The sequence below is a fragment of the Heptranchias perlo genome, unplaced genomic scaffold (genome assembly GCF_035084215.1).
Source record: "Heptranchias perlo isolate sHepPer1 unplaced genomic scaffold, sHepPer1.hap1 HAP1_SCAFFOLD_984, whole genome shotgun sequence".
NCBI lineage: Eukaryota > Metazoa > Chordata > Chondrichthyes > Hexanchiformes > Hexanchidae > Heptranchias > Heptranchias perlo.
The window spans coordinates 33,727-43,727 of record NW_027140030.1 but is presented as its reverse complement, the minus strand read 5'-3'; the positions used below and the strand labels follow the sequence as shown (position 1 = coordinate 43,727).

Sequence of the window (10,001 nt, the reverse complement as noted above, 5' to 3'; positions counted from 1 at the left end):
TGGGGGAGAGGGGGACTGGGGGAGAGGGGGACTGGGGGAAGGAGGGACTGGGAGAGAGGGGAGACTGGGAGAGAGGGGGGACTGGGAGAGAGGGGGGACTGGGAGAGAGGGGGACTGGGAGAGAGGGGAGACTGGGAGAGGGGGGACTGGGAGAGGGGGGGGACTGGGAGAGGGGGGAATGGGAGGGGGGCGACTGGAAGAGGGGGGGATTGGGAGAGGGTGGGGAGTGGTAGAGGTGGGACTGGAAGAGGGGGGAGACTTGGAGATTGGAGGAGGTGATCGGGAGTGAGGGAGGGGACTGGCAGATTGGAGGAGGTGATCGGGAGTGACCGGGGAGATCGGGAGAGGGGGGAGGTGATCGTGAGGGACGGAGGAGATTGGGAGAGGGGGAGGAGGTGATCGGGAGGGATGGGGGGAGATCGGGAAAAGGGAGGAGGTGATCGGGAGGGTCGGGGGGAGATCGGGAGAGGGGGAGGAGGTGCTCGGGAGGGACGGGGGGAGATCGGGAGAGGGGGAGGAGGTGATCGGGAGGGTCGGGGGGAGATCGGGAGAGGGGGAGGAGGTGATCGGGAGGGTCGGGGGGAGATCGGGAGAGGGGGAGGAGGTGATCGGGAGGGACCGGGGGAGATCGGGAGGGGGAGGAGGTGATCGCAGGGAGATCGGGAGGGCGTCTCGGAGCGTCTGAATCTCAAACAGGAGGCCTCGAGGCATCAAGAGACGCACAGCACCAGGTCCGACCTGGCCTCTTGTCGGCCCTCAGGCTTTGCTCCCCTTGGACTGACGTGCGGTCGAGGTGGCGGTCAGCAAGGCAGCGGGGTATCGGTCGCTGGCCTTGGTCCACGAGCAGCAAAGGAGGACCCCTCCCAGGAGCAGGAGGCCCCCAGCCACAAAGGCCAGGTAGATGGAGGGCCCCAGCAACCTCTTCTGGTCGCGGGCCACCAGATGGTCGTAGACGTCCTGGATGATGGAGTGGGCGGACCAGCCAGCGGTCAGGAGCAAGAGAATGCTGGACACCACAAAGGTGATGCCTGAAACAACCGCCAGGTTCCCCCTGGTGGTCACGGACTTTATACAGCTGGCGCCGATGATGCCCGCGCAGATGCCCACCAGGGCCACCACAAGACTGATGATGACCAGGACCCGAGCGGCCTGGAAGTCCCGGGGCAGGTCAAGCAACGAGTCGTAGGGATTGCACTGCATCTGGCCCGTGCTCTGGTTGACGCAGTTCATCCAGAGGCCCTCCCAGATGTTCTGGGCCACCTCGATGTTGGTTCCAACGGGGGCCGCGACCTTCCACATGGGCAGGGCGCAGCAGACGATGGCGCCCAGCCAGCCCGCGACCGACAGCGCCAAGCCCAGGACCTGAAGGCGGGAGGGTGCCATTCCGACTCAACGTAGCGCCTGAAAATGGAAAGGAAGGAGATTCCTGGGTGAGAGCTTTCGACGTCGGAACTGGGAACGTTTGGTGGAGATACAACAACAACACCCTGCATTGATATGGCGCCTTTAACGTCCCCCAAGGCACTTCCCAGGAGCGTAAATCAGACAGAATTTGCCCCCGAGCCACGTAAGGAGACGTTCGGACAGGTGACCAAAAAGCTCGGTCAAAGAGGGAGGTTTTAAGGAGCGTCTTAAAGGAGGAGAGAGAGGGAGGGAGGGAGGGAGAGAGAGATGGAGGGAGGCGGAGAGGGTTTGGGGAGGGAATTCCAGAGCTTAGGGCCCAGGCGGCTGAAGGCACGGCCGCCAATGGTGAAGCGACGGGAATGGGGGAGACGGACAAGAGGCCGGAATCGGAGGAGAGCAGAGATCTCGGAGGCTCGTGGGGGTTGGAGGAGGTTGCAGAGATAGGGAGGGGGGGAGCGAGGGGATTTGAACACAGGGATGAGGCGTTCCTGGACCGGGAGCCAATGTCGGTCCAGCGAGCACAGAGGGGGGTGCGAGTTAGGATACGGGAGGGGGGCTGGGGGGCAGCAGGAGTCTTAGATGAGTTGATGGCTACGGAGGGTGGTGAAAGTATCGGATTGCCAACTGGACCCAACCTCCCCAAAAACCCTCCCCTCCCCAACGCCCCCCACCCTACCCAAAACCACCACCTCGAGGCTGACTGATTGGAATTGAGTCAAGATGATTCAACGTAGAAATGTCGAAAATAGCAGCAGGGGTCGGCCATTCGGCCCTTCGAGCCTGCTCCGCCATTCAACATGACCATGGCTCACCCACCATCTCAATACCATACTCCTGCTCTCTCCCAAGGAACACTAACCAGAACGAAACAGGCAGACACACGGCAGATGAAATCTAACGCAGAGATATGTTTTCGGAGGAAGAACGAGGAGAGGCAATATAAACTAAATGGTACAATTTTGAAGGGGGTGCAGGAACAGAGGGACCTGGGGGTGTACGTACACCAATCTTTGAAGGTGGCAGGACAAGTTGAGAAGGCTGTTAAAGCAGACGGGATCCTGGGCTTGATGAACAGAGGCATTGAGCACAAAAGCAAGGGAGTTATGCTAAACCTTTATAAAACACTGGTTAGGCCTCAGCTGGAGAATTGTGTCCAATTCTGGGGCACCGCACTTTAGGAAGGATGTCCAGGCCCTTGGAGAGGGTGCGGAGGAGATTTACCAGAATGGTTCCAGGGATGAGGGACCTCGGTTTATGTGGAGAGACTGGAGAACCTGGGGTCGTTCTCCTCAGAGCAGAGAAGGTTAAGGGGAGATTTGATCGAGGGGTTCACAATCACAAGGGGTTTTGATCGAGTCAATAAGGAGAAACTGTTTCCAGTGGGCAGGAGGGTCGGGAACCAGAGGACCCAGATTTAAGATAATCAGGGAAAGAGACAGAGGGGGGAGGGAGATGAGGAGATGGTTTTTTTACGTAGCGAGTTGTGATGATCTGGAATTCATTGCCTGAAAGGGCGGTGGAAGCAGATTCAATAATAACTTTCAAAAGGGGGAATCGCATAAATACTCGAAGGGGAAAAATTTGCAGGGCTATAGGGAAAGAGCAGGGCAACGGGACTAATTGGAGAGTCTTCCAAAAGGGCTGGCACAGACACGACGGGCAGAATGGCCTCTCCCCTGTGCTGTGCGATTCTGTGAAAACTAATTCTTAAACTCAGGTGTGGCCCCCGCCCAATCCTACAAAGCGTTTCTCCCTCCGTTTAATCATTCGAGCAACCAGCCCCCAGTCTGAAAACAGCAACTCTGCTCCCCATCAGAGTAAATTCAGAGAGACTCTCTCTCTCTCTCTCTCTCCCTCCTCGGGATGTGATAATCGAGAGGCCCCCGATTTCAGTCCCTCGTTTCTTTGCCCCCCGAATCAAACCCCCTCCACCGCAAGTTTAAAAAATCCCACCCCATCGCAATCCGTTTTAAAAGCCCCCTCTCTCACCGTTTCACGAACGACAAGCCTTTAAAAATAGTTTCGGGTGAGATATCGGGAGTTCAGGAAATCCCTTTTAAGAAGCCGGGACTCCCAAACTGACAAGAAAGTTTTGACACAAATCTGGCCCGGGGGCACTCAGAGAAACTTGTCTCAAAGTTAACTCCGAGAGTTAAAGTTTGAGCCCAGTCTCTCTCCCCGTTCATTACCTCTTCCTTTGTCTTCTCTCGCTCGTCGTCTGGTTCTCTCTCTCTCTGCGTGTCTCCTTCGCTCTCTCCGTCTCACTGAGCCCTGAGTCCTCTCTCTCTCTCTCTGTCTCCTTCACTCTCTCCGTCTCACTTAGCCCTGAGTCCTCTCTCTCTCTCTCTCTCTCTCTGTCTCCTTCGCTCTCTCCGTCTCACTTAGCCCTGAGTCCTCTCTCTCTCTCTCTCTCTGTCTCCTTCGCTCTCTCCGTCTCACTTAGCCCTGAGTTCTCTCTCTCTCTCTCTCCGCCTCGTCCCCAGTTCCAGATGTTTTCCTGGGACCAGAGGTTCCACTGAAGTGATTTCCCCGAACAGAGAGGCTGACAGAGTGAAGGAAGTGAGTCATTGCCAAGAATCTTCCCCTCCCGCTGCCTCCAACCCCTCGGAGATTTAGACGGGCATTTCAAAAGAAGCCTGGTTCATTCTTGCGATGTGGGCGTCATTGGAATGGCCCATCCCTACTTGAGAAGGCAGTGGTGAGCCGCCATCTTGAACCGCTGCAGTCAAGTGAAGGGACTTTGCCAATGCCAATGATACAACTGAGTGTCTTGCGGAGAGGGTTTGGGGAGGGAATTCCAGAGCTTAAGGCCCAGGGGGGGATGCGCCAGAGGCCAGAATCGGAGGAGCGCAGAGATCGCGGAGGGTTGTAGGGGCTGGAGGAGGTTACGGAGACAGGGAGGTGATGGGTGAACGGGACTTGGTGCGAGTTAGGATACGGGGGTGGGGCAGGAGTTTTAGACGAGTTGATTGGCTACGGAGGGTGTTAGGTGGGAGGCCGGCCAGGAGAGCGTTGGAATAGTCTGGAGGTCACAAAGGGCACGGGGTGAGGGTTTCAGCAGCAGATGAGCTGAGGCAGGGGGCGGAGACGGGCGATGCTACAGAGGTGGGAGTAGGCGGCCTTGGTGATGGAGCGGATTTGGGGTTGGAAGCTCATCTCAGGGTCAAATAGGACGCCAAGAATGCGGGCAGATTAAGAGTCAACCACATTGGATGTGGGACTGGAGTCACATATAGGCCCAGACCGGGTAAGGACGGCAGGTTTCCTTCCCTAAAGGACGTTAGTGAAACCAGTTGGGGTTTTTATGACAATCCGACAGCTTCACGGTCACTTTTACTCAAGGGTAAAAGATGTAATTTTTGATATTTCTGTTTTTATTTTGGACATTAGAAATTTCAGTTACTGGAAAAAATAATGGACATTTCGAGTGATTTGCAGGGGACGAGATAGTGCAGCATCCCAAGATGGCGTGACAGGGAGCTGTGACAACACAGTGATCAGATTAACAGTGGAAGTCCTACTATAGCGCCACCAAGGGGGTCATTTAATAGGTAAACATGTGCATTAAATCTCCCATCGGAGACACACTACCCATAAAGACAGAAATAACTTGCATTTATATAGCGACTGTCACCACCTCAGGATGTCCCAAAGCGCTTTAAAGCTAAATGAAGTACTTTTTGAAGTGTAGTCACTGTTGTAATGTAAGAAACAATGCAGACAATTTGCGCACAGCAAGATCCCACAAACAGCAATGAGATAAATGACCAGATAATCTGTTTAAGGGATAATTATAGACCCCCACAGAGAACTCCCCTTTTCTTCTTCCAATTGTGTCCAGGGGATATTTTACGTCCTCCTGAGAGGGCAGACGGGGCCCTTGGTTTAACGTCTCATCCGAAAGGCGGCGCCTCCGACAGCGCAGCGTTCCCTCGGTACTGACCCTCCGACAGTGCAGCGTTCCCTCAGTACTGACCCTCCGACAGTGCGGCGCTCCCTCAGTACTGACCCTCCGACAGTGCGGCGCTCCCTCGGTACTGACCCTCCGACAGTGCGGTGCTCCCTCAGTACTGACCCTCCGACAGTGCAGCGTTCCCTCGGTACTGACCCTCCGACAGTGCGGCGCTCCCTCAGTACTGACCCTCCGACAGTGCGGCGCTCCCTCGGTACTGACCCTCCGACAGTGCAGCGCTCTCTCAGTACTGACCCTCCGACAGTGCAGCGCTCTCTCAGTACTGACCCTCCGACAGTGCGGCGCTCCCTCAGTACTGACCCTCCGACAGTGTGGCACTCCCTCAGTACTGGGCAACCGGGGAGTGTACATCCTAGATTATGGGGGCTTGAGTCTCTGGAGTGTGTAGGACTCGAACCTTCTGACTCAGATGCACAAGCGAGACCCCCTGACTCACGGTTGGCAGCCATGTAAGTTGAATATCCGTGGCATTGCTCGCAGGGATCAAGCGAAGTCTTCAAGTGAAGCAGTGCTAGATGGAGGGGAATAATAGGGCCAGTGCCACCGCTGGTGGGAGGGTGTAATTACAGCGTGACACGTTTACATAGGAAATTCCCATTATAAATGCGGACGTTGGAATTTATATTGGAAATATCAAAATAAGGACGGAAGGAATAACTTTACAATGGAGACTGAATTATATCCGCACACCCTGAGCCAAATATCGCCCCGTTCCCCACTTCATTTGAAGGTGTCAAGCGGACACTCGATCTTGATGGCGGGCAATGCCACGGGAGGGCGACGAGTCACCGTCGCACGTCACGTTTCATGAGGGGAAAACGCCACAGTCGCAGGTGTTGCCGACGAAGCAAACCTCTCCCACCGGACAGTCGTGAAAACTGCCTAAGTGCTTCTGTTTCAGCCCAGATGTCGGGGGATTAATCGGTTTAACAAATGGGAAACACACGACAATTCATCGAGACGTACACTCCCAGTAAAACCTGTAATGGCTCATGGGGGTGGGTACAGCAACGCCAAGGTTGAGATACACTTGCCATAGAGGGAGTGCAGCGAAGGTTCACCAGACTGATCCCTGGGATGGCACGGCCTTCGGATGAGGAGAGATTGGGTCGTCTCGGCCTGTACTCATAGCAACATAGGAACAGGAGTCGGCCATTCAGCCCCTCTTTCCTACTCCACCATTTGATAAGATCATGGCTGATCTGTGATCTAACTCCATATACCTGCCTTTGGCCCATATCCCTTAATACCTTTGGTTGCCAAAAAGCCTATCGATCTCCGATTTAAATTTAGCAATTGAGCTAGTATCAATTGCTGTTTGCGGAAGAGAGTTCCAAACTTCTACCACCCTTTGTGTGTAGAAATGTTTTCTAATCTCGCTCCTGAAAGGTCTGGCTCTAATTTTTAGACTGTGCCCCCTACTCCTAGAATCCCCAACCAGCGGAAATAGTTTCTCTCTATCCACCCTATCCGTTCCCCTTAATATCTTATAAACTTCGATCAGATCACCCCTTAACCTTCGAAACTCCAGAGAATACAACCCCAATTTGTGTAATCTCTCCTCGTAACTTAACCCTTGAAGTCCGGGTATCATTCTCGTAAACCTACGCTGCACTCCCTCCAAGGCCAATATGTCCTTCCGAAGGTGCGGTGCCCAGAACTGCTCACCGTACTCCAGGTGCGGTCTAACCAGGGTTTTGTATAGCTGCAGCATAACTTCTGCCCCCTTGTACTCTAGTCCTCTAGATATAAAGGCCAGCGATCCATTAGCCTTATTGATTATTTTCTGCACCTGATCATGACACTTCAATGATCGATGGACCTGAACCCCTAAGTCCCTTTGGACAGCCACTGTTTTTAACTTTTTACCATTTAGAAAGTACCCTGTTCGATCCTTTATTGATCCAAAGTGGATGACCTCACATTTGTCTACATTGAATTCCATTTGCCACAGTTTTGCCCATTCACCTAATCTATCAATATCGCTTTGTAATTTTATGTTTTCATCTGCACTCCTTCATCTATATTCACGTGAGTTTAGAAGGATGAGAGGGGATCTCATTGAAACATATAAAATCCTGACAGGGCGAGACAGACTGGATGTAGGGAGGATGTTTCCCCTGGCTGGGGGGTCCAGAACGAGGGGTCACAGTCTCAGGATACGGGCTAGGACATTTAGGGCTGAGATGAGGAGAAATTTCCTCACTCAGAGGGTGGTGAACCTGTGGAATTCTCTACCACAGTGGAGGCCGAGTCACTCAATATATTTAGGAAGGAGCTGGATAGATTTCTAGACACAAAAGGCATCAAGGGGTATGGGGAGAGAGCGGGAATATGGTATTGAGATAGGGGATCAGCCATTGAATGGCGGAGCAGGCTCGAAGGGCCGAATGGCCTACTCCTGCTCCGATTTTCTATGATCTATGTTTCTATAAGAAAGGGTCTTAATTCACCTATTCCTGTGCTCCATTAATTAATTGGATTGGTACTGCGCCCATTCCACCATTAATTCATTGAATTATTACTGCGCCTGTTCCTCTATTAATTCAGTGAATTGTTACTGCGCCTGTTCCTCTATTAATTCAGTGAATTGTTACTGCGCCTGTTCCTCTATTAATTCATTGAATTATTACTGCGCCCATTCCACCATTAATTCATTGAATTATTACTGTGCCTGTTCCTCTATTAATTCAGTGAATTATTACTGTGCCTGTTCCTCTATTAATTTGGGGAATTGTTACTGTGCCTGTTCCACTATTAATTCGGTGAATTATTACTGTGCCTGTTCCTCTATTAATTCAGTGAATTGTTACTGTGCCTGTTCCTCTATTAATTCAGTGAATTGTTACTGTGCCTGTTCCTCTATTAATTCAGTGAATTATTACTGTGGCTGTTCCTCTATTAATTCAGTGAATTATTACTGCGCCTGTTCCACTATTAATTCAGTGAATTGTTACTGTGCCTGTTCCTCTATTAATTCAGTGAATTGTTACTGTGCCTGTTCCTCTATTAATTCAGTGAATTATTACTGTGCCTGTTCCTCTATTAATTCAGTGAATTATTACTGTGCCTGTTCCACTATTAATTCAGTGAATTGTTACTGTGCCTGTTCCTCTGTTAATTCAGTGAATTGTTACTGTGCCTGTTCCTCTATTAATTCAGTGAATTGTTACTGCGCATGTTCCTCTGTTAATTCATTGAATTGTTACTGTGCCTGTTCCTCTATTAATTCAGTGAATTGTTACTGTGCCTGTTCCTCTATTAATTTGGTGAATTGTTACTCTGCCTGTTCCTCTATTAATTCAGTCAATTGTTACTGTGCCTGTTCCTCTATTAATTCAGTGAATTGTTACTGTGCCTGTTCCTCTATTAATTCAGTGAATTGTTACTGCACCTGTTCCTCTATTAATTCAGTCAATTGTTACTGTGCCTGTTCCTCTATTAATTCAGTGAATTGTTACTGTGCCTGTTCCTCTATTCTTTCAGTGAATTGTTACTGCGCCTGTTCCTCTATTAATTCAGTCAATTGTTACTGTGCCTGTTCCTCTATTAATTCAGTGAATTGTTACTGTGCCTGTTCCTCTATTCTTTCAGTGAATTGTTACTGTGCCTGTTCCTCTATTAATTCATTGAATTATTACTGCGCCTGTTCCTCTATTAATTCAGTGAATTATTACTGCGCCTGTTCCACTATTAATTCAGTGAATTGTTACTGTGCCTGTTCCTCTATTAATTCAGTGAATTGTTACTGTGCCTGTTCCTCTATTAATTCAGTGAATTATTACTGTGCCTGTTCCTCTATTAATTCAGTGAATTATTACTGTGCCTGTTCCACTATTAATTCAGTGAATTGTTACTGTGCCTGTTCCTCTGTTAATTCAGTGAATTGTTACTGTGCCTGTTCCTCTATTAATTCAGTGAATTGTTACTGCGCATGTTCCTCTGTTAATTCATTGAATTGTTACTGTGCCTGTTCCTCTATTAATTCAGTGAATTGTTACTGTGCCTGTTCCTCTATTAATTTGGGGAATTGTTACTCTGCCTGTTCCTCTATTAATTCAGTGAATTGTTACTGTGCCTGTTCCTCTATTAATTCGGTGAATTGTTACTGTGCCTGTTCCTCTATTAATTCAGTGAATTGTTACTGCACCTGTTCCTCTATTAATTCAGTCAATTGTTACTGTGCCTGTTCCTCTATTAATTCAGTCAATTGTTACTGTGCCTGTTCCTCTATTAATTCAGTGAATTGTTACTGTGCCTGTTCCTCTATTAATTAAGTCAATTGTTACTGTGCCTGTTCCTCTATTAATTCAGTGAATTGTTACTGTGCCTGTTCCTCTATTCTTTCAGTGAATTGTTACTGTGCCTGTTCCTCTATTAATTCATTGAATTATTACTGCGCCTGTTCCTCTATTAATTCATTGAATTATTACTGCGCCCATTCCACCATTAATTCATTGAATTATTACTGCGCCTGTTCCTCTATTAATTCAGTGAATTATTACTGTGCCTGTTCCTCTATTAATTCAGGGAATTGTTACTGTGCCTGTTCCTCTATTAATTCAGTGAATTGTTACTGTTCCTGTTCCTCTATTAATTCAGTGAATTGTTACTGTGCCTGTTC

The 10,001-nt window shown here is 50.0% G+C and overlaps 1 protein-coding gene across 1 annotated transcript; it reads right to left on the bottom strand.

Annotated features, from left to right (window-relative positions):
* Positions 1 to 756: 756 nt before the first annotated feature.
* LOC137320139 (claudin-4-like) lies at positions 757 to 1,383 on the bottom strand. Its single transcript, XM_067981890.1, has one exon. It carries the CDS (start codon positions 1,381 to 1,383, stop codon positions 757 to 759), a length of 627 nt encoding a protein of 208 aa, XP_067837991.1.
* Between the last annotated feature and the right edge of the window lie 8,618 nt (positions 1,384 to 10,001).

What these genes read in the sequence shown, in the direction of transcription:
- LOC137320139 (XM_067981890.1), bottom strand. Translation starts at nt 1,383, where the DNA reads ATGGCACCCTCCCGCCTTCAGGTCCTGGGCTTGGCGCTGTCGGTCGCG.